General features: G+C 37.8%; 1 protein-coding gene across 8 annotated transcripts in view; it reads right to left on the bottom strand.

Moving 5' to 3' along the window:
* LOC132095474 (zinc finger protein 385B) overlaps window positions 1-26,252 on the bottom strand; it is a 147,468-nt gene that overhangs the window by 63,819 nt on the left and 57,397 nt on the right. The window contains exon 1 of one of the 8 annotated variants that reach the window (XM_059500519.1): window positions 5,584-5,682. The exons of 6 other annotated variants lie outside the window; for them this stretch is intronic. In XM_059500519.1, the coding sequence (XP_059356502.1) occupies window positions 5,584-5,605 (22 nt within the window). In that variant the 5' untranslated portion in view covers window positions 5,606-5,682. Of the gene's footprint in view, window positions 1-805; window positions 1,181-5,583; window positions 5,683-26,252 lie in introns of those variants that run through there. One more of the 8 variants, XM_059500520.1, reaches the window with a different exon arrangement.

A 26,252-nucleotide genomic window follows, 5' to 3' on the forward strand; every position in this document is an offset into this window, starting at 1 on the left:
ATCAACAGCAATTTCAAGCCTTCGCTCCCCACAGACATGCCTGATTATTCCAAGTCGCACTCCTCTGGAATGTGACACTGCATTAGTACTTCATCGAACGAGACGCTCCTGAGAGAGCCTTTCCATGGTGCCGGTATCAATGAGCTTTAGAAGGAGCCCGATTGCTCACGAACACCCACACGTCAGTGGTTGAGCGTGTAAGCCGCAATGTCGCGCTACGAGGGCGATCAGCATGCATTCAGAGCGGGTAGGTGTAAAAATGACGTGAGAAAATTCTGGATAAAATATGTTCAGCATTAAAAACAACTGAGGAGAACTCCAAGTGTGTCAGAAAAACAACCGAGACAAATTAAGATTTTAAAATAAAAAAGAGAGATGAGTCAGTGCCCTCAATGAAAGACAAAACTATTAATAGGCACATCTGGTCTTACTGTAAGCCAGGTATTAGAATATCAAATGTCTGATCTTTAAATGAACTATCGATTGTCCTTAGTACAATAAGTAAACAGTGGGTCTGTTTAGAGAAGTTAATGTCAGTCTAAGGTGTCACGCTGTATAAACGATGGTCCAAAGTTAACCCACAGGATCTGGTGCTGACAGGATCTCTTACATAAATCCATAGCACAGTTGTATTTCAAAGCTCAGTTCCAAACAGCAAAGCGAAACAGAATAAATCACAAGCCGCTTTCAACTACATATCTGGATTGAAGGCAGGTCCATTCTGACACATTCTTTTAGATGTTTACCACTGTGATGCACAAGAAAAGAAGCATGCAGACGAATTGATGCCCTAAACTGTACTCACCTAAGAGCATGGTTGCGTTTAGGAGTAGCTGGTGAGGGTTTTTGTGCAGGTCAAGCTCAGCGATGAAGCACTCGTGCAAGAGCAGTCCGTGCAGTACAGCGCTGATAGAGAGGGAATACACTCTGAACGCGTGCTGCTCTCAGCTGAGACGAAACGGAGAGAGAGAGAGAGAGAGAGAGAGAGAGAGCAAGAGAGCAAGAGAAAAGAGAGAGTCTACCCAGAGACGGAGTCGGCAGATGCGGCTCCCACAGTCCCTCTGAGCGTGGAGAAAAAGGGAAAATCTGGGTCGCTGCGCTGTGGATGTGGCACGAGAAGCTGTGTAAAATCAGCAGAGCAGCTGATCAGACAGGGTTTTGGCCGATCTGCTTTGGAAATCGCACACCTGGCTGTGATTCAGCTCGTAGGAATCTGGATCTCGTAAATCAGGGGCAACCCCAGGCTCACTTCGTGAAAGCTGGAACACAGACTGGTCACTCGAATCATATAGAAAGAGTCTGCATTACTGAGTGAGTGCTATACAGGCCCCAGTTAAGATTTGGAGGAAATATTAAGTAAAATGTCATTTATAAAAGTAAGGTGTGGGGTGCACTAATAAATAAAAAAATATCCAATATGCAAAGCAAAAGAAATCGGTTTCTATTGTGTATATATATATATATATATATATATATATATATATATATATATATATATATATATATATATATATATATATATATATATATATATATATATATATATTAGCTTATTAATATGAATGAGTTTTTGATATTAAAAGGCTTAAAATTAACACTTGTCTAGAGAGGTCCTCAAACATAAAGTGTGACCAATGCAAGACTATTCATGAACAAATAAATCTTAGAGTCGGTTCTTGTAATGATTCTTAAAAAAAAAAAAAAAAAACTCATTTACTAGTTAGAATCAGTCTGACGAATTCTCCACTGAATGAACTTACTTATTCAGTCAGAGCAGAGCATTTTCATTTTAACTAATTATCCCTGTTCACAGGAAATGTGAATCCACATACAGTAAAAATATATATAAACATTTCTGATTATTATTATTAATGTTGAAAAACAGTAGTGCGGCTTACTATTTTTTGTGAAACAGCCATAAACTCACTGCGCCTTCAAAGCAATCCAACTGAGGTGCATAAACCAAAAAGGTTTCCCAAAAAGTAAAATATAAGTCTGCGCGCTCAAAATCAATTGTTATCTTGGCATTGAAAACCGTCATCATGTGACCGAAACATTTGCCTTGACTTGTTTTTTTTTTTTGTAAATTGCCTGCATTGCTTTCATCTCACTTGTGATTTTTGTGAGTGTGCAGACTTCTTTCTAATATATATATATATATATATATATATATATATATATATATATATATATATATATATATATATATATATATTATTTTTTTTTATTGTTATGCATTAACAATTATACATTATAGTCTTTAAAGGGGTCTTATGATGTTATTAAAAATAACATTATTTTGTGTATTTGGTGTAATGAAATGTGTTTATAAGGTTTAAGTTAAAAAAAACACATTATTTTCCCCATACTGTAAATTATTGTTTCTCCTCTATGCCCCACCTTTCTGAAACACATTGATTTTTACAAAGCTCATCATTCTGAAAAGCGAGGTGTGCTCTGATTGGCCAGCTATCCAGTGTGTTGTGATTGGCCGAATACCTCAAGTGTGTGATGGAAATGTTATGCTCCTTACTACAGTATACTGTGATGCCATGTGTCCCAGAGCGCCTAGACAAAAAAATTCAAACCCATTATAAATGAGGCTTTTTTTGCATCTAGTGGGGACACAATTACAGATTACAATGACAATACCAGCGGTTCTCAATTCCAGTCCTTGCGTCCCTGAGCTCTGTATATTTTACATGTCTCTTTGTTAACACACTTGATTCGGATAATCAGCTCATTAGAAGTGGGCTTCGTGCATGAACTGTGTTCCAATTTGCATGGTCCCTACAAAGTGTTCATTGCTTCCTACTTCCTGAGCAGGGGAAATTTGCCACGGATTTGTGGTAGTCAATGTCTTCAGACTGACAAGTGTGACATCACGTACCTCTGAAAATATATACTATTTAAATTCACGTCTCGCAAACTTCAATGCACTTTGAATTGAGCATACACGTTCGCTTCAAACTGGAATCATGGCAGAATATCTTGTGAAGTCCACTTCGCAGGGCACAAAGGCTACGTTCACACTGCAGGGCTTAATGCTCAATTCCGATTTTTTTTTTAAAATTCGATTTTTTTTGCAAGGCTGTTCACATTTCCAATAAATGCGACCTTTTGTGATCTCCTGTGTGAACGTGAAATGACCCAGAAGTGACCCGCATGCGCAGAAGAGTACTCAACGGTCAACGACGTCACTCGTTGTTTGTGAAAGTAGCTAACGTTAAACCTGGATGTCAACAACAGTGTAGTCAACAGCGGAGCTCTTTTTGCAATATTAAAGTTATTTTCCCAACGGAGCCAGCACAATTACAATCTTCTCGTTTTAAGAAGAAAAATTAAAAAGGAGAAGGAGAGCAAGGTTTTTGGCCATGGCGTTTTGTGAAGCAGTGTTAGCAACGTCGGTACAGAGAAACGTGTGGGTGCGGAGTCGCAGCCAGGAGTGGTGGGATACTGATGCGAGTGGCTTCACTAATACAGAATTCATCAGTTTATCTTTTCGTTCCCACCTACTTCAACGCAGAATTATGACATTTGTAGCGTATCAATGACGTACGGGTCGGATACATGTGGCCTGGCCGTTCAGACGGAGGTCGCATTTTAAAAGATACGTATCGGATTCAGGACCACATACCCAAGTGGCCTGGGTCACATTTGAAAAGATCGGATCTGTGTCGTTCAGACTGTCATGAAAAGATCAGATACAGGTCGCATAGGGGCAAAAAAAATCGGAATTGGGTCGTTTCAGCCTGCAGTGTGAACGTAGCCTTATATTCGAATAGAACAAATGCCTGAAGCGATAAGAAAAACATACAAAATGTGCAGAGCAGGGGGGTGCGATGACTGGAATTGAGAACAGCTGACTTATACTGTCTTTTTATGTGTTGCGTTGCATCGTGTTGCGTAAACAAAGCCATGTCTGCATTTGTGATTGGAGAAATTACAAACTACAAGTGCTACTCTATACTGCTAAAAACTCATGTTTGAATCGTCAGTGGCAAATCCTTTAAATACGAAACAGACTGTGAGTCAGAACAGCCAGCATTGTAGTCTACTCTCACAGGATCAGGAAACAGTCCTCCATAAATTGCACTGCACACATCTGAATATTTGGGTTGAACTGTTCTGGAATAGTGTTGTAAATACAACTTAACCACTGCTTTGTCTCCTCTTAAGTTTTGCTTTCACAAGGAAACGCACAGCGTCTCCACAACATGGTGGCGGCAGCATCAGTGAGAATAAAAGTTACGCCTTCTTTCTTTGCGTGAACATTATGGTGGTGTTATGCAAATCTTACCACATCAAAACAGACACATGGGGGCATGTAAGAATTATCCATTTAAGGTTGGTGTGGTTGACTCTTAACTTTTATGAAGAATATCTTTTTGGATTAGAGACTTTAGTCTTTGCAACTTTACAGATCTTCTTCATGCACCAAGAATTTGTAACACTCCAAAAAGAGAAATGAAAAATTGAAATCACATCAAATGACCCCTTTAAAGCACAACATTAATTAGAAATAGAGTTCTATTTCACAAGTTTTCACTGTCACTTTAATGTCAATTTAACGTCAAATAGCGGACTTGTATTCATTTCTTTAAAAAATTTAATTAAAAAACACTGTCCCTAAACTTTTAACCTGTAATATATAAATGTATTTTACTGCTTAAAATTCTAAATATATAAAGTCTGTGGTTTGTTAAAATCTTACATCAGTACGTACTTAAACCTCAAATCAGCTGGTTGTTTATAAATATGTGTTATCAGATCCTTTAAAGACACATACTGTATTATGGCAGACCACTTGTCGTCTGTGTCCAAAAGAAAACCAGCAACCTTGACAAAGCACAGACCCAGTAAATACAACCAAACAACAGAAACCTCTGAACAGAATCACACGTCAGCCACCGAGATAAGCGACAGCACCTACAATGAAAACAAAACAAAATCGTGACTGAGCTGCAGCAATGTGCCGCATTTGCAGAGAAATCCTAATATGATTCTGTATCAGCAGACACTGCATGTGCAAATACGCCAGGAGCGCTAACGAAACCAGATCCGCTCTCAGAGAAAACAACCGACCAAACAATGACTTCATAACGGAAGCTCTGAACGTGTGTATATATATATAAATACACAGGTGAAGAGGAGGTGCAAATCCAGGGGTGAAACATCTGTGAGCGGGCTTTTTTTAAGGTCCCAAACCCTTCATCTGGTATCGAGTTTCCTAGGGAACGTTTTGAAAGAAATTAAACAGAATTCTCTTGGGATCAAGTTACCCTTCTGGCTCGCGATAAGTGTGAGACCTCACATTCATGAATACAACGGTTCACGGAATGTAAATCCCAGGGCTTACAAAGGAGAGACAGGCAAGGGTTGAAACTGAGGAAGGGTGGAGAACAAACGGCTAAATGAGATTACATTCGGACACTCCTACTTTCACACAGCCTTGTTTTTGATCTACACATTTGCCCTGAAAGTTAACTCGTAATCGCTGTCCACTCAAACATACCAGGAGTATTATTTCAGTGTCTTAGATTAGGTTGCAGAGTCCATAAGAGTTACAATGAGCTGACAGACCTGTCACAGCAGCAATTTCCATCTCTTTTTCAGCAGAAATCCGCTTCGGAGAACAACAAATTGCACTTCTCCCAACACCACTGTTATGATCATCACGATATATACTACTGTGTCCAGCCGGTCCCAGCGGAGCCTAGGAGGTTATGAGGGTTACCTCACCCTCCACTCCTCCCGGAGGTGGCGATGTGATTTACAGGGACAGGGACAGCAGCATCTGTTTGCAGCATTTCAGCAACAAAGTTTGTCTCCTTCTCTAGTTACAGTGCTGGATAGAGAAGCCTTACAAGCGCTGATCACTTAACAGACAGCCTCCATTACGTGCCGAAAACTACTCTTAACCTTTCTCTGTTTACAACAACATGCAAAGCTAAGGGGGAACTATAAATATATGAAGCATATCAAAGATTCTTTCCATTGACAATACAATGCAGTCTTGAAATCGGAGTGTTGAAGAGTGTGAAGTTCAAAAATAAATAGTTTACTCAAAAATGAAAATTCTGTCATATTTTTTGGGTAATCTTTGGATTATTTTGGGAAATCTTGGGCATGAGGGTGAGTAAATGATAGATAAAGAATTGTAATTTTTGGGTTTATCACTTTAAGGAGGTCTTTCAGTCTTCCACTGGTCACCCCAAATTCACATTGCTGGTTAAAAAATAACATATGGAATGAAAGTATTATAGTACTATCAGAATTAGTTTATTTTTTACGCTTTATGTTTTGGGGAAGTCGTGGCCTAATGGTTAGAGAGTTTGACTCCTAACCCTAAGGTTGTGGGTTCGAGTTTTGGGCTGGCAATACCACGACTGAGGTGCCCTTGAGCAAGGCACCAAACAACTGCTCCCTGGGCGCCGCAGCATAAATGGCTGCCCACTGCTCCGGGTGTGTGTTCACGGTGTGTGTGTGTGCACTTTGGATGGGTTAAATGCAGAGCACGAATTCTGAGTATGGGTCACCATCAGGGCTTGACATTAACACCCGCAAAATGCAGGTGGATTTTGCTCATGGCAGGTAGCACAGTGACTCCAACTAGCCACTTTGGCGGCTTAAATAATTGTAGTGTTTTTTAAAAGGCATCTGAAATAAGCCATATTGCAGTGTGACACTACGACACTACAACTCCCAATGAGTAATACATTACCGCTCCGCAAATAAAGTAAAATTTCCTTACCCGCCCCAACCCGTCCCGCAGGTTATGAGGCGGCCTATTATAATTCAGCTATTAAACTGCCCAGCTATTTCACTTCAGCACCGCATTTCACACACGCACGTGCAAATGACGATTAGCGCATGTAGCCGGTGAAGTCTCTATCCACAAACAGACGTACATCGCCTGCAGATATAAGGTATTTCATTGCACTTTAACAAGCAATCTTAATGGCCTATATATGTGCAATATTTTAAACGAGCCCTCACTAACAGGAGTTTAAAGCCACAGTTATGTTAGAATGCATCTCATTCTTGTTTCTGTGGCGGTGCGTCGGTCTCGTCATGGGGCGCGCGGTCCGGAGCACTGTATGACTGATGCAGCAGTTCAATTCAACTTTACTCCAAATATATGAACTTACCTGTTTTGAATAGCCTACTTTATATTTAACATGTTAATGTCCAATATTAGTGTTAAACTGTTGGACTTCAAATGAAATTTACTATTGATTTTCACCGTTGACTGACTTTACAGAACATTTAGACTGATAACTTCCGTGCACAGATGTGCGAAATTTGCCACAGGATGCATGATATGACAGTTGCGTCCAACTATATATGAACAAGCTGTTTTAAATACAGTATTTTTATATTTAATGTTAGTTTATCAGTATGTTTGATTATTGGTGATTTCATACGCTCTCTCTCTCTCGTGCACCTGTGCGGTTTAAAACACCAAATAGTTATACTATGACAAGAACAAAGAGCCTCTCTCTTGCTCCACCCATGCACGATAATATCGTGTATCGTCGATCTGATCTGATTTAAAAAAAAAATGACCATATCGCCCAACACTACAATATATATGGATTTTTGTTTTGTTTTGTTATTAATGACAAGTTTAATGAAAGTTCATGTCAAGCCCTGGTCACCATAATAATTTTTTTTTTTTTGTTAGGTTCTTTTGTTATTTTTATTAGTTTTTACTTTTTATTAAATCATTTAATATTATCATTATATTTTCATTATAGTTTTAGTATTATTTGTACTTCTTAAACTAAAATTAGATCTAACTGATCTAATATTTATATTTGATTTTATTTCTGCTTTATTTCAATTAACAAAATTATTTTCATAGTTTTTAGTTGTAATAGTTTTAAATGTATATACATTAACTGTTTTGAAAATTGTTAGTTTGGGACCCCATTTTATCTGGACAAAAACATTCTTCGGGTAAAATTATTCTACCTTTGTGTTCCAAAAAATAAAAATTCATTTAGTGTTGCTTTTGTCAAGCCAACACTGTTGGGGACTTTATGAGGGACTATTACCCTACAGGCAACATGGCAAAGTATAGGATTGTGAGCGCTGAGGGTGCCATTTGGGACATTTCGTAAACTGCTCCATTTCACCTTGGTGCTGTCAAAGACATTCATTTGAGAACTGCTGCCCTAAGCACTTGTTTGGAACTTTGTCATTGCCTATGATAATATAGCATGTGTGAACTGTCAGGAATCACTGTAAATAAAGGCTTCCTTTATAAGGACACTGTCAGGCCTCAGAGTTGTAAATAATCTTTCTTCTGGACAATAGCGAGTGCGGAAGAAAAGGCACAGAGTACCAGGCAGTTTGTGTCTTCTTACAGGGAGTCAATTGCTTCAGTTGGCCATAATCTGTTTTATAATATCCAGATTTCAGATGCCATTCGCCAGGAGATGGATCTATATGCTTAAAAAAAAAAAAGAATGTTCATTTTAGAAATGAAATTGGAAAAGGCTAGCCAGGCAAAATAAAAGCATCTCTCAGAAGTGTCTAGAAACTTCCTCACTCATGAGGAATAATTTTTAATGCGATGAAGAGAAACAGCAGCCATAAAACTAAATTGTTACATTTAGTTTTTACCCACGCAAAACCGGCACAGTGTCAGTGTCAATTGTATGAAGTGAAGTGAAGTGAAGTGAAGTGACATTCAGCCAAGTATGGTGACCCATACTCAGAATTTGTGCTCTGCATTTAACCCATCCGAAATGCACACACACAGAGCAGTGAACACACACACACACACACTGTGAGCACACACCCGGAGCAGTGGGCAGCCATTTATGCTGCGGCGCCCGGGGAGCAGTTGGGGGTTCGATGCCTTGCTCAAGGGCACCTAAGTCGTGGTATTGAAGGTGGAGAGAGAACTGTACATGCACTCCCCCCACCTACAATTCCTGCCGGCCCGGGACTCGAACTCACAACCTTTCGATTGGGAGTCCGACTCTCTAACCATTAGGCCACGACTTCCCACAAAATGGTGTTATATTTATATAACACCATTAAAAAACCATTAAACAAAGAAAGTGTACTTAGTAATCACAGAGTCTAGCACACGTCTTGGAATATATGACCCAAATAAGAAATTTCACCATATATTGTCATCTGAACAAGTAACAAGACTGCCACGCTTTGTTCTGACCAAAAGAGGAAAAAAGCATTACAATAAATCACGCTACCAATGGTGATTTAATCTAACAATCGATTAGCTCATATCACATCAAACCCTGCAAATTATTATTATTGTTATACTTTATATTTTCAAATTATTAAATGTTAACAACATCATTGCGTGACTATGAGTACAGTGTGTATTAGCAAGTAGATTTCAATATCTGTACAGTCTAATCTTTAAATTGTCACATCATTCGAATTTTCATATTAAGAAATTATTTTAACACAAAAAGCAAACTATGCTCCCATCGAACTGGTTTTCTTTAAAATACACATCTTGTGTAAACCCAGGCTATCTGTAATCAGAAGCACATTTAAAATTGGAAAATAATTTAATTCACATGTGTTTCATATAATCTTTCTTGATTACAATCCGCCATAAAAATTATTTTTTGACATTTAATTATTCCAGCGGCTGTGGGAATAGGCTATAATTAAACGATCGCCCACCTGCAGGATGCTAACATGCGATAGCCTAGTGGACGGGACAACTTCTTTATGTGTGCAGACAGGACATAATGACGCAGTACCATGCTTGAATTTCCCGCGAAAACCTACCTGTACCACTCAAATTAGAAAATATTATTATAAGCTAAAGTCCAGCTCCAGTGAATACTGAATCAAATGTAGAGTACAGCTGTACGAGCCATACAGTGTGTCTGTATTTCATTAAGATATCATTAGACTCGAGGGTGCCAGACCTTTAGATGGCTATGTTTAAAGTGTGGGTGGTGTACAACACAAACAAAGAGAGCCTGTGGCAACAGTTTGCTAATGAGATGGATTAAGATGTGTAGGCGAGATCTCCAATTTGTTAATGCTGTAAAGGGCAGAGCAAAGATAAGAGGTGGGATTGAGTGAGTCACAGGAACATTAGTGTTAAATCAGGTACAGAGCGCATTGAGCCTTGAGAGGATGGCACACAGCGCAAGCTAATAGACTAAAAGATGGGTTGCAGCCAGCAGACACCAGATAAGCAGACAAGGACAAACCCAGAAACTGCATGAGATGACGAATGCATGCAGTTTTTTGAGCTTTTTATGAGTTGACATGAAAATAAGAGGGACGATTCACCCAAAAATTACAATTCTATCATTATTTACAATACTTAGGATGATATGGAAAACATCTGTATGAAGATGTTCCAAAATGTTTCTTTTTTATTCCACAGAAAAGGCATCAGATATACAGAAGGGGTGAATAATGGCATCATAACATAAAAAGGTGGAAAACTAGATAGAATAAATCTGAACTCCACTTGTAAGAACCTGTTAGATCTTGCCTGAATAAGCCAATGAGAAAAATCGCAAATAACAGTTTTTATTAACTACAGTGTTTCTCCTACAAAGCAATCAGATTAAATGGAGAGCAATGGCAATTTTGTTCAAGTCTTTTTTTCTCTTTTTCTCTTGAGAAAAGAGCCTTGGAATCTCAAGTGCATCTCGGCAATGTCTCAAAATGTTCTCCGAAGAGAAAAAGTCTACAATCAAAAGTCAAATCAAGTCATATATTTCTCACCAAATTCATCCAAGAACAAATGAATATAGGAAAATATATGCAATAATGGTTTCATTTCAACTTTATGGGCGGTTGTGATCGAGTATGATATAGTTCTCATTAAAAGAATAGCTGAAGAAAGCAAAGGTAAAAAAACATGCAAACTAACAAAATCAGAGGCGATCTGGTGTCTGACATGTCTCGTGTCTGGAACACACATGGGAAACCCTTTGGGCCTTCCGATTTCACACGGTTCAAAATTAAACAATATTTTATAGTTTTCTCTCCGGGCATTAGATCAGGATGACAACCACTACAAAGATGCCACTTCTGGAAGCTCACATTTTCCCAATTTGAAGATTTATTCCCTGCCGTCTTCATGCTTTTGGACATGTCGCACGCTGGGAATCTCTGCAGCCGGGGCACAAATATTTCACTCAACATGGCTGGGCACCTCTACCAGATCGTAAATCAAATAAGCTCACGAGACAATATAAAATCTGCTAAAGAGAGTCCAAATGAAAGATGTTAGATACATTGCACTAATGAACTCTGCATACCTCAGCGGGAGAGACCAATTCCAGGATCACTCGGTGCTGTCGCTGGCTCTAACAGAATTCTTCTGTACATTAGACATCAAAAACAAGTTGGAATGTGGACTGCCTGTTCTGTCTCAAACCCAGTCCTCTTTAATTTCTTTCAGCCCTCCCCTTGGGCCTGACTCCCTAGCTATCTTTATCTCTCAATATCTTGTTCTCTTGCCCCTCCTGAAGCTCCCAGAGTCCTTCACCACCCTTTGTTTCTCCTTAAACATCTTTATTTTAGGACTTCCGAGGAGGACCTTATCAAGGCTGGGGCCAATCTCGCTGTGAGTGTTCCTTCTCATGCCAGAAGAGTGCTGATTGAATTACCGCCTGGGAACTGGTTGTTTGTCATCGCTATGTGAGCTGCAGCCCCACGGTGACTGGAATGATCACTCGTGTCAGGTGCGGCACAACTGCTTAATCCTGCTGTGACTTCTTCAGGCCGGGACCGGGGCGAAATACAATCCCAATCAGGCTGTGGAAGCACGGGGCATGAGAATAGAAAAGGCAATTTGCAGAATCACTGTTGCTGTCTGATACTGTAAAATCTCTCTTCTAGGCTATATATAATTATATATTTACATAGATATATGATTCTTAATTTTTTGTGCAAAATTTGGGTGTACACTGACACTTAAAGGGGTCATATCATGCATTTTTAATCATAACTTTTTCCTTTTGATGTAAATTAACAGTAATCTCAAGGGTTGTATCATGCATTTTAATCATTACATTTTTCCCCTTGAGGTAAACTTACAATAATCTCACAAGCATCTTACAAGAGACCTCAACAATGTCTCAAACTGTCCGCTGATTGACGAGTTCAAAAGTCTACAAACAAAAGATGAATTACACTGAATAGCAATTGATCAACACGTGCAAAACAAAGCATGCATGCATAAATAAACAAACAAATAAATACTACTAATTAATGTCTCGCTGTTACAGTTAAACTGCAAGTCTTGATAAATGATCTGCCTCATAAATAAATAAATACATAAAATTATGCCCCCTAGGTACACCTAAATTTTTGTCGTTTTTTAAAAACCTACAACAGCCATTAATTTTTTTTTTTTCTCATTCACTTTCTGAACCTTAGCACTAAACAACGTGCTGTGCCTTTAAGATTTTTATTAGTGTGAATTGAATTGCTTTGTTGCGTTCACTCACAAAAGGGCAGGTTCGTTCCAACAGCCTGATTTTTTCAATAACCACCTCTTCGAAGCCTGAATTACACGGGAAAATATCTACACTAAAATTTGTGATGGACTGTGCCACTCAAAAGGTTAAGGTCAGACATGAAATGATCAGGCATCCTGTTAAACTTCAGTTGCAAAATATATGAATAAATGGCAGGTGCTAAACACAGTCAGTATATTAACACAAATTTTCTATAGCTTTACTTCAGTCAGTTTTTTGTTCTATACCTATATCTATATCAGAAAAACTATGTATCTACTTCCTATATATTACATCAAGTAAAGTATCTGATAACATAATAACAGCTGGTGACATACATATTTTTTCACTGTGGAGAAAGTTTTGAGGTCTGAAAGTTTCAGTATGTTTTGGTAGTACAATTAACTCTTTTATCTCAAAAGATCAAGGTCATGAAACGACCCCTTTAACAGATTCCAATCTCAATGCTGAGCTTCACATTAAATTATTAGTGATGTTTTGAAAATAAAGACTTGCTTCATCCCAAGTATATTTGTATTCACATCGAATACCACCAGTCATGTCAAAACCAAAGGAATGAGGTTAAGGGAATTCCTTGAGTTCAATAAAAGTTAAAGGGGTCATATGAAAGTGCTAAAAAGAACATTATTTTGTATATTTGGTGTAATGCAATGTGTTTATGCAGTTTAAGTAAAAAAAAAAACAAAAAAAAAAAAACATTATTTTCCATATAATGCACATTGTTGTTTCTCCTCTATGCCCTGTCTTTCTGAAACGCGTCGATTTTTGCAAGGCTCATCGGTCTAAAAAAGCGAGATGTGCTCTGATTGGCCAACTATCCAGTGCCTTGTGATTGGCCGAATGCCTCAAGTGTGTGGCAGAAATGTTACGCCCCTTAAAATATGCCGTCTCCCAGGCCAGCAGCACGAGACTCCGTCCAGCTGCTCTGCTCGTGCACATCCCATCACCGGTTCTCTTTTAGCAGTTCAGTCAATGTACGTTTAGGAGTAACTGAATAACTCTGGATGTTGGTTTATTTTGCGTCAGAGGGAGTGTAAGGCAAACCGAATAACATAAGTAATTTGTGGATTAGTGCGTACTGGAGACGCGAACCATTTCAAATGATTCAGTTCGATTTGGTGAACTGGTTTGACCGGTTCACTGTGAAGATCCGGTTAAATAGAAAATAATTGTTCGCGATCCAGACATCACTAGACGAGACAAAACCAATAAAACCTATTACAAACGAGGCATTTGTTGCATCCAGTTGGGACATAATTACTGATTATAATGACTTATACTGTCTTCTTACGCGTTGCAATGCATTGCGTATCATGCTGCATAAACTTAAAAATGTCTGCATTTGTGACCTGAGAAATAACAAACAAGCCTTCTCTACACGGCTCAAAACTCGTGTTTGAATCATCATTGGCCAATTATTTAAACATAAATAATGTACTTAAAAGCTGTGAGTCAAAAGTGCCAGACTGTCCTTGCAATGTTTGAACTGCCCAACTTTATAGAAACAGCCTTTGTGCCACAGATGCATTGCAGGCTACTTTGTAGGTTCAGGAAACAGTCCTCATCCTTCATAAAATGTGCAGCACACATCTGAATATTGGGTTGGACTGTTCTGGAACAGTGTTGAAATACAACTTAACCACTGATATCTAGTTTGTCCTCTTTAACAAGGTCAGACAAGTACTTTCACACAGTGACTTCATGACATGGCAGCGGTGGCAACAGAGAGAATAAAAGTTACACATTCTTTCTTTGCGTGAACATTTGGGCGGTGTTATGCAAATCTTCCCACATAGTGACGTAGAGATGTGGGGGCATGTTAGAACGATCTTCTTTATGCACCAAGAGCTTGTAACACTCCAAAGAGAAAGGAAAAATTGAAATTGCATCATATGAACCCCTTTATGCTTTACTGACAGCATTTGTGGCATACACTACCAATCAACAGTCTGGAGTCAGTGGGTTTTCTTTAAAAAGTCTTTTGCTCACCAAGGCTGCAATCATTTAAATAAAATACAGCAAAACAGTAACATTGTGAAATTTAAAATAATTGTTTTCTATGCTAGAGCATTTAAAAATGTAATTTATTACTGAGATGCAATATTGAGTTTTCAACATCCATTTCATCCAAGTCTTTAGTATCACATGATTCTTCAGGAATATATATATATATATTTTTTTTACTTATTCCACACAACACAATTTCCGTTTGTTTTTACAAACTGAAGAATGAGAAATTATTTGGGTAGTAAACTGATTTTAACTTGTATTACACCCAGAACGTTCTTTCAATGGTGGAAAACTGAATCATACTGCTCTAATAGTGTACACATTTGAAGCTTTTGAAGTAAGAATATCAAATACATTTAAACGCCTCGCTACATCAGCGCAGCTACACACCAGAGGCCTGCTGGGAAATTCTCTGAAGAACAGTAGCTACAGGCCCTGATTGTTACACCACTAAAATGCCTCAAGAGTGAATGGTGCTCAACTCACTGCAATTTACCCATCTGACTGCTTTTAATTATGCTTGTAGAGTTAACTTATCCAATAATTGGCTCTCAAAAATGTCAGTCTACCCAGCTGCTACCCAGAGGCTTCTCAGGGAGAGTTGTGTCTAGTGTTGGAAGGACGACAGCTTTACACCATCAGAGGAAGCTCATCAAAAATAGATTAGAGGGCCTTCATATCAAGATTTTTTCCAAATAAAGGCTCAAATATGCCTTGAAGAGTCTGGCACGGTGATTCCCTTAGTGCAGAACCATGTCTTATTCCACCATGCCAGTTTCAGAAATGAGGTTGCGACTCTCAAGGGAATTTGCATATGCTTATCTTCACTCATGAGCATGAGGAATGGATAATGAGCGGCGTATGTGGCCAGTCATAGTCTGGAGGAGCATATGAGGCCAGTCAAAGTCAAGCATTTACCTTCTGCTCGAGAAGAACTGGGTGTACTTCATTGCACAATGGACAGGCCAAGCTGTCGTTTTCCATCTGGACTTTCAGTCTGCTGAAGCATCCAGTGAGATGTCCTTCATGCTGATTCTCTTTCCTTCCAAACACTTCTCAACTTAACCACCGCATTACAACTTTTATGCCGGACCCCTGCTGGAGCGCTGTAATGGTCACCACTGCCAGGTTCACAGAAGTTCATGTTTACTGATTTTTTTTATAGAGGAAGAAGCCCTGATGTCTCTTGGTTTCCTGATTTGTGTCCTCTTTGTTCCTAAGTTCCAATGGCTAAATCACATCCTTAAAGGGACACTTAGTGAAATATTCTCAGTATTAGATGAGCTCTGCGTCAGAATGAATTAGTCTGGCAATGAAGACAAGAGTTGGCCCCTTTGGAAGTTAGAAGTACAATCACTGGGCCGACCTACAAAGGACTTCCACTGACCTCTTATAAAACTACATGCAATTCCCAGTTTTAAGGACCGAAGAGCAATAAAGGCTAAATTGCAACCTGTAATGAACAGGGAGCCCATGAAAAGAGCTAATAAAAGGAGCTCCCATATCAATTTACAATATTGACGACAATGTGATTTCCCAGAGTCTCTACCAATGCAATTGATGGCTTTCAGGTTTCATTGGTAAACCTAGTTTAGGGCAACATTTTCTGTTTGCTTATTTTATTTTTTGGTAGCTTTTTATTTGAAACAAAATTAAAAAAAAATAATAATAAAATAAATACAATTATAAAAATAATTATATTGTAGTTACTAGTTATATTGATATATGTTTTTATGACATTTCAGACCAGAAAAACTGTACTAATTTATACATACCAATAAATACCAATATGAATAAATAAATAACATTTCAAATAAGATAATTGATGTGATGCATACAGAAAAAAATGTCTTAATTTAAATGGCATAATAAATAAATAAATAAATAAATAAAAATAAAAAATAAAATAATAATACCAATTTCTTGCCAGTAAATACATTATATATATAAAGCATGGGGAGCTGTTTACTTTTCAAGTAAAAAGCACTTTCATTTTCTAGGTTAATGTATTCAGTTGCCTAAGTTTTTATTTATTTATTTTTTCATTTATTATAAGGGAAATCATGTTGCCATTATTTTTGTAAGAAGATATTGGGAGCTCCTTTTATTTCCTCTTTTTTCATTGTAAATATGTTGAGCATTCTATTTTTCCTCAACATTAGGTGGCTCTTTTTGACTTTCTGCCAACAGAATATTTATATTTTTCATATTTTATGTATTTTAAATGAATGCTTATAAGACAATCGTGAATCATTCCTGTAATTCTGACCAAAAAAAAAAAAGAGTTTAAACTAAGCAAGTCATACCAATACATGTACATAATCAACAAACTTATGATTGTTGGAATGTAAGGACATACTGGCATGACTGGCCAAGCCAAATGGCCCAAAACTCTTTCACACCAGATCGAGAGCATCTTTATTGGTGAAACCCTGTAGTTTTCATCTAAAATGTCTCTAACCTGCCACAGTTGGAAAACTCACGTCTCAGTGAGATATGCGCATAGACACAATCCTAAACATTAAAGACATGTCAAATCAAATTGACACAAAAGAAGACAAACTGTGAGACAGAGGCAATTACTTTTGATGCTCTATGCTGAAAAAGAAAATATGTGCACAGACAAACTCCGACTTGCTACGTGGCTTTGAGAGAGAACTTACATATGGAGCGTATCTGTTATTTAAAGAGCAATAGAAATGACAGTCTGGGGGCTGCAGGAAATATGCAGTATGCCGTTTATAACTGCAGTAAATGTAACACTCATTACAGGAACGCTTCAGCTAAAAATGAACATTTTGTCATCGTTTAACTCCCTCATGTCGTTCCAAACCTGTATGAGTTTGTCTTCAGTGAAACACAAAAGGCTGACATTTGTACATGCTCATATTCAAAAAGGTTTTCTTAAATGTATCATAAAAGTCTATTTTAACTCTGAAATTATGACAATAGGCTACTTTAATTTTTGACTAAACTGTCCCTTTTAGACTCAACTCTATTGCTTTATTGTTCCTACATATCAGCAAATCAGGCCATCCTTAAAAATATTCTTGTTTGCCGTAACCTGACCGACCCTGTCAATTTAGCACCGACTAAATTTTTTATTTTTTTTTTGCTTTTAGTCCGACCGACTTGCCGATTGTAAATTTGCGTTTAGACCAACCAATTATTTTTTTACTCTTCAAACAACTAATACAAACACAATAAATATACAGTACTATTAATTATATTTAAGTAAGTATTGTAAATATATAAATTGCCTTGGCCTACATACAAATGAAGGCTATCTTCTTTAATTAAAAAAAAAACCTTGACGTCATCTGTGTTTACACGGATGTCACACTGTGGCCTGTGCGTTCGCTTCGTCTCAGACTCTCACTCACTGTCAGAGTCAACGGTTCGCGCTTGGTAATGATGGCTGCGGCTGCAGTAAACTAAATGTTCGCGGTCACTGTTCAAAGTCATACGGGTTCGGGCACCATAATACATCTAAAAATATTCATTAAAACAGCTCGACACCGCTTTAACTTGGCACGAAGTTCTGGAAAACTGTGCCCAGATCTTTTCCCATCCCTTCTCCTCTCTAGTCTAAAACCGTGACCGTGTCGACTGTCACTTTATGTTCGAAAATCTATTGCACGAATCAAGCACGAATCAACCAACACAAGTTTCGAAAACAAAATAAGAAAATGATTTTAACGACCTTCTCTCGGAGCGCGTCCAGGTTTTTTTTTTTTTTTTTTGAACAGGCGTCACACAGCAACTGCAGCTTCGGACAAACACGCATAACAGCAAATAATACTTCTGCACAATGTTTCTCTTTTTACAACAGAAATGTGAATTCAGACGGTATTCAGTCTCATACAGTTTCGGGATTGAATCGCCTAGGGCTGTCAAAATAGCTGAAAAAACTAAATTAAATTTTTTTACTTAAATATGATCAAAATTCGAATTGTATTCAAATTTTAAATGCATAATTTCAGTTAGGGTGAAGAAAAGCTTTTTGCTTCTCTTCTGAGGCTCAAGATAGCGCATCGAGCAAAATATTACTGCATGTTTATTCAAAGCATTAGAATACATGACTGTGAAAAAAACATAATATTTAAAATAATGTTTATGAACCAATTATTATTAATTAAGTTGCTTAAAGAACTATAAACAAAACAGCATCATGTATGCATGCATTGTTAAATAAATAAAAAGGGCGGAAAACCAGTCACACAGGATACATTTTTTCATTTAAAAACATGATGCGCGAAATATGCGTTCTGTGTGAACGGCTTGGTTTCAGTTTTGATGTAAACAAGATCTTCTCCACATTGATTTTTTTTCAACTGGATAGGCTAACATAACCTTATAATGCAATGACACATATATTGTCATCGCATCTCGTGCGCGTACACGAGGTGAAAGATGAGAAAGCAGATACTGCGTGTCGAGCTCGCCCGCCTTTGAAAGTTGTGTAGACACGGCTGTGCGCGTGGCGAGGTGGACTGGAACACGTACTGTGAAGTACCGGGGCTCATAAGGCAGCTTCCTTAATGCACACCTAAAATGTGGATTTTTATTTTAAATTCAATGAATATTAGAAAAAATATTTTTTTTGATAGCCTAAGAAAATCGCCTATGCGATTTTTTTGTTGTTGTTGAAAATTAATCGTAAACACAGCCATGTTGAAGCCTTCAGTAAATGTTTTGCATTATGGCAGTCCACTCTGCTTATTGTTTTTCGAAAATGTTGCACTCCTGTTTGTCATTTTGCACGTAACTTCACGCCAATAAATCATCAGAAATATTGGTCTTTACCAATATATTGAATCTTTACATTCCTCCTGCCTGTTGTCCGTGGATTTACCCATATTTAGTGTTATTTGCCGTATAAAACTTTAGACATGCAAAATCGATTTTACAATCGATTCAATGAACACTCGTCACTCAAATCAAACAGGATGTTTTTCACAAAAGTGACAACCCAAGAAAGTGAGGTGACATTCAGCCAAGTATGGTGACCCATACTCAGAATTTGTGCTCTGCATTTAACCCATCCGAAATGCACACACACAGAGCAGTGAACACACACACACACACACACACACTGTGAGCACACACCCGGAGCAGTGGGCAGCCATTTATGCTGCGGCGCCCGGGGAGCAGTTGGGGGTTCGATGCCTTGCTCAAGGGCACCTAAGTCATGGTATTGAAGGTGGAGAGAGAACTGTACATGCACTCCCCCCACCCACAATTCCTGCCAGCCCGGGACTCGAACTCACAACCTTTCGATTGGGAGTCCGACTCTCTAACCATTAGGCCACGACTTCCCTGCAAAAAAGTAAACGTTCTCTCATTTGTAGTTTGCATTGATACCTAGCGGTGGATGCAAGTAAAACAGTACCACATTTTTTTTCTCACCTGAAATTCATGCAATAAACATGTTTTTGACAAAGATTTTAATTTGTTTGTGGTCTATATAGCCTGCATCAAAATGAGGTTTGCAATGATGCGCCCAAAGTAGTGATGTGTCGTTCTTGAACGATTCGTTCATTTTGAACGAATCTTTAATGTGACTCGGGAAGAACGAGTCGTCTCGGGGAGTGATTCGTTCAGTCGCGCATGCGCATTATTCTATAGGTTCTGTTCTAGTAGTAGTGATTCACCATACATGTCTATGGATTCACCTGTCAGTCAATGGAGTCTTGAGCCGGAAAGAGAATTGATTAGTTCATAGTTCGGGTCTTTCGGGTTTTTGACTCGTTCCTTAATCACGTGACAGCCACATACGCTAAAACCAATGCAATATGAGCCGGAAAGAGAATTGATTAGTTCATAGTTCGGGTCTATCGGGTTTTTGACTCGTTCCTTAATCACTTGACAGCCACATACGCTAAAACCAATGCAATATGAGCCGGAGAGAGAATTGATTAGTTCATCTCATGAGTCTTCGGGTCGGGTCGAGTCATTCCTTAATCACGTGACAGCCCCGTACGCTAAAACCATAGACAGTAAAAGAATGCAGTATTGAGTCGAGGAGAGAATTGATTAGTTAATCTTTCGGTTCTTCGGGTTGTTCGTTCTTTTGTCCCGTGATGTGACAACATTGGCTAGAGTAATTATTAAATCAGATTGTCTGTATAAACCATACTTTTGTAACATATGACACTTTATAAACATTAAAAAACACTGTGTACATACTTTTGAATTGTTGTTTATTGTTTATTTTTGTGCCATTAAAGCTTTGTAACAAAGAGGACAACTATTCCAAAATAAATCAAAATAATAAAAAAGTATAATAAAGATAAAACTAAAAGATAATAAAGCCACAGGGTCTAATAACCTTAACAAATGAACTTTAAAAGTACAATATAAAAAAAGAAAAAAAGAAAAACTAAATATTGCACAACAAGCTTTGCTTTTTTTATATAATAATTTAAAATGAATACATTTTAAAATAAATAACACTTTTGTGCCAAAATAAAAACTTTATATCAAAGAGTATAACTATTCCCCAAATAATTTTAAACCATTTAAATAAAAATAAATGAAAATGAAGAGATACTAAAGCTACGGAGCCTTATAACAATAACAAATTACCTTTAAAATCACAACAACAACAAAAATATTGCACAACAAGCTAGTCTTTTTCTAAATAAATAAAAATAAATAAGCTTTAAAATAAATAACACACTGTGGCTATATTTTTAGGACTTGCTTTAAGGCATGTTTGCATTAAAAAAAACAAGCTCCCTGACCTTGGATGGGCTGAGTCTGTTTCTTCTATCTGAGATTGGGGAAGTCGTGGCCTAATGGTTAGAGAGTCGGACTCCCAATCGAAAGGTTGTGAGTTCGAGTCCCGGGCCGGCAGGAATTGTGGGTGGGGGGAGTGCATGTACAGTTCTCTCTCCACCTTCAATACCACGACTTAGGTGCCCTTGAGCAAGGCATCGAACCCCCAACTGCTCCCCGGGCGCCGCAGCATAAATGGCTGCCCACTGCTCCGGGTGTGTGCTCACAGTGTGTGTGTTCACTGCTCTGTGTGTGTGCATTTCGGATGGGTTAAATGCAGAGCACAAATTCTGAGTATGGGTCACCATACTTGGCTGAATGTCACTTCACTTTAAAAAAAAGATAATCTGCCCAGTTTTAGAAAAAATTCTTTCAGATGGCACAGATGTGGCCACAATGCAAAGTCTTGTCTTTGTGACTTCAGAAAGGCTTTTGTATACTGGTGAACATCTCCTCCACCAGGCCAGAGGGTCTGATGTGCGGGGTAAGAGTGGCTCTGCAAGGTAGGCCTGCACCTTTATAGCATCTGAGGTCTTAGAAGAGGTAGCAGAAGGCCTCAAGCTTGCTACCCTCTCGTCAAAGTCTTCCCAAAACATGGCCCCTGCACTGGCAGTAGCACCAGGATCTGAAGTATCCTCCTCACTCTGAGCTGGGTAAAAACTGTTAAAGCTGAAGTTATCATAACCTTAATGTTTTAAACTAACATTAATAATTCAAATTCAAAATTTTATTTGCTTTTAGTGTATATGTCATTATGTCCTTTTTTGAGCAATCTTCTTATACATATATTACACCAATATGTCAAGTCTGCCTAGGAAAAGCAATTATTATACTAGCAAACTCAAAATTGGAGTAAAAATGAACAAACTAGTATAAATACTTTTTATTGTAAGCTTGAATTATTATATTATTATATAGCCTAGTGTTTATTTACCGATAGACAGTCAAAAAGACAAATTAATCAATCTTTTATTTATAACAGGGTTTTATTTATTTATAAAATAATAACAAACCACAGATCCTCAACAAACAGTAACAAAAACACAGTGACAGAAATAGCGTATGGGTCTGTCACGTGATTAAGGAACGAGTCAAACTCGACCCGAGACCCGAAAGACTCATGAGATGAACTAATCAATTCTCTTTCCGGCTCAAGACTGCGTTAGTTTTGCGTATGGGTCTGTCACGTGATTAAGGAACGAGTCAAACTCGACCCGAGACCCGAAAGACTCATGAGACGAACTAATCAATTCTCTTTCCGGCTCAAGACTGCGTTAGTTTTGCGTATGTGGCTGTCACGTGATTAAGGAACGAGTCAAACTCGACCCGAAACCCGAAAGACTCATGAGATGAACTAATCAATTCTCTTTCCGACTCAAGACTGCGTTAGTTTTGCGTATGTGGCTGTCACGTGATTAAGGAATGACTTAAACCCGAGGACTCTTGTCAGATAAGAGGTGAAGTGAGCTAATCACAGACTGAAGACCCAGGTAAAGAAGGAATTTTTTTTTCTGTATCTTAAAGCATTTTAGTTTTGTATTGTTTTTAGTGGGATCAACGTTTGCGTAAGTACTAGATGTGTTGGGGAAGTAACACATAACATTTTCATTACATTTTGCTAAAATGAACGAAATGAACGAAATGACTCGAAAAAAGATTCGTTCATTTTGCTGAACGAGACTCAAAAGTCCGAGTCCGTAAAATGATCCGAACTTCCCATCACTAGCCCAAAGGCACGGGTTGAAGACCCAGTCAGTGACGTCACGATATGCTAATTTGTTTAAATTCATACCGACGTCTTCACCATCACAAAAATTTACTTTTTTTTTTACATTGAAACTTGAAAAAAAATATATAGACCGACCTACCGACCCTTTTTTTAATTTTTTTTTTTATTACTGTTACTGCAAACCAAAATATTTTTAAGGATGGCCTCATGGAAAGATATTTAATGGTACATCATAAAAGCATAACCATACGCTGAGTGAATTAATGTTTATGTCACAGCACTTCAAAAAAGGAAATCAATCACCGTGGATGGACGTGTTCCCCAGAGAGTCAGATGTTTCATTAGACTAATGGCACAATAATTACTTCCCACTTGAATCTAGCAAGTCGCAGAAGAAAGTCTGGAGACCAAACAGCACGGTATGGAAAACAGGTGCCGATTTGGTGGGCTTTTGTCTTCTTTTTCTATCAGCATCTCCCAATTCTTCAGCTAACCTAATCCATGTGTAACACTTATTGGAAGGATGAAAATGAGGTTTGACATGAGGCTTGGAAATGTGTTCAAGAGCCAAAAGGTACAATTCTCTGAACTATAGAGTCCAGCTGCAGGTTTTCACCATGACATCATCTCCGAACAACATCGTTTTAGGAAAATTGATTCCAGATAACCCTTGGAGTGAGTTTCCAAGGGAAACCACAACTATTGGCTTTCTCTTGTGGACTTTGATTGGAATTTACATCCAAGAATTTATTATACACCTCTCTGGCATTCCAGAGACTCAACCACTTATTCTCAAAAACACTCAGCTTTTCCAAAGTATTTAAAACAGGATTTGGGGACAGGCACCTATTGCCTACCAATGGCAATCCTAGCTCATTTGGTTCTTTAGACTATAGATTAAACTATAGAGATTTTACCAACACTTTTTAATATACTTGCAGTTCATGATTTAAAGGAAATCATGCTTAAAATGAACTCTGGCCTCTCTATTGCTATTTGTGGTTGATGCATTTAATTTTTTTCCCTCAATTGAGTGGCGTAAAATTGACATTTCCAGCTATATCCAAAATTATTATTGTAAGTTTACTGTAGTGAAGCAATAAAGGAAAGAACAGTATTTTTAAATTACTAGCTTAACATTGGAATTTTGTTCATTTTTACCCAAGATATCTTCCCCAAAAGAAAGTTTTTCCAAAATGCAAATTCAATCAACATGTACTAACCTTTGTGTAGTTCCAAACCTGTAATTTTCTGACTTCTACAGAACACAACAGATGATATTTTGAAAAATAGCAATGAAAGTAATTGGTGTCCAAAATTGACTTTTTTCAAATGTGTTCTTTTCAGGTGAACTATCCCTTAATAATAATAAAATAAGAGTGCTGTTAGTCTAGTCATACTCCTAAGTTTAAATGGGCGTAACCCTTCTGTATAGGTTGATGATGTTTTATATGACCTCCAAAGAAAACTATTCACAAGTCATGTATCTACATTTGCAAGACCGCCAGTCAAGCAGAAAGCTCATGCAAAATGGTATTACTCTGGAAGAACTCAAGCTCTTGTTCAGTGAACTGCAACCTCGGGCTACATTCAAATGCACCGTAGGGAACCCAAAGTCGACACAGCCTGACAGTCAGAGTCTCTAGATGCTCAGATGGCGCTTAACTCATTTTGAATGGCCACTCCTACTAAGCAATAACAAAGAGAGCAGAATATGCAAGATCTCACATGAATTGAGATGGACTCAACAGACCTTCATACAGTAATTTTGCAGGTTATACACACATAACCCTCTCTTTCTTTCTCCAGTCCTTATGTATTCAGAACGCACTGGAAAAAAAAGACACTTAAAATGTTCACTTTATGAAAATTATTAAAACAGTCCAGCTGCAGTGCTCACGATACCAGTGTAGAAAAACATCATGCATGCATGCATAAAATTATGACAGAAAAGAAATGAATAGTTTTATAAATTTTTGCAATATGGCTGTGAGAAATCTTGAAGATAGAGCAGTTTGTAAATATATCTGACAGTCTATTAATACATACACATATACATACTTGCTATCTTGAAGAAAATGACTTCTGATTAGCTGATGATGTTCTGATTGACTAAATCGTTCCATATAGAGGTTATAAAAGGTGTCAATAAGTTTTATGAATAGACTCGCTCTATTGTGTCTGTGATCAGATGAAGATTAAGGCTGTCAATCCTTAACAGCTGAGCTGCCCATTATTCAAAGCAGCTAGCCAGGTAGCAAAATCCTTTATTAACTCACCACAATGAAGGCCTTATCAGCTGTTCAAGTCTATTTCAGAAATGAAGCCTTTTAAATTGAATGCATCCAATTTAAAAACAAGAATATCCTTTCTATGCATCTGAGTTTTGTCTCTTGAGGATGAAAGTGAAGGAAACTCATTAACAAAAGAGGTTCATTTCTCACAATGATTTCAAGAGGAGCAGTCACTGCTGCGGCACCAATGACATATTCAACTTAACAAAACTTTAGTTGCAGGATTATGACTAAAGTTTGACATTTATAAGATTAACTAGTCCAATAGTGCAAACCGTTTAACTTGGTATTTAACTGCGATCTCCGTTCAAATTGTTGAGTCTAAACTAAGGTTTTAAGCATAATAGGATTGCAAGGGTAAGCAGAGCGTCACCAAAACACACTTTAACAATGCTATAGAGGGGGAAATGAGTTACGTGAGACAAGACTTACATAACACTGCACTAAATGAGAGAGAATTAACTCTTCTAAACCATAACACAGATTTTGACTTGTGAATGCGACACAGACAATCGCTGGGAGCTTAATTAATTCAGCAAACCAGTACATACTGAAAATCCCCACAAGTTAGAGATATCTTCTGGACATATATGGAAAAAGTCACAAATGTAATTTAACAGACAGACAGACAGACAGACATAAAAATAGGCAGATCGATAGATTGACTGGAAGAAAAATATGTGAAAGGATAGATGGTAGACGTGTTCATTTCTTTAAATAGTAAACTAAAAAAATAAATAATTAAATATATAATAATAATGCATTTTGACCTTCATTTGTTCAATCATCATGTGATGTGACATGAATTTTTTAAAGTACAAATATTCTATGTACCCTCTCAAATAATCTGAAATCATTAAAAATACATACTTATCATACAAGAACTGAAATTACCGCATGTCACACAGCAGGACAGTTCAGAAACTGCCTGAAATG

The sequence above is a fragment of the Carassius carassius genome, chromosome 19, assembly GCF_963082965.1.
Source record: "Carassius carassius chromosome 19, fCarCar2.1, whole genome shotgun sequence".
NCBI classification, from domain to species: domain Eukaryota; kingdom Metazoa; phylum Chordata; class Actinopteri; order Cypriniformes; family Cyprinidae; genus Carassius; species Carassius carassius.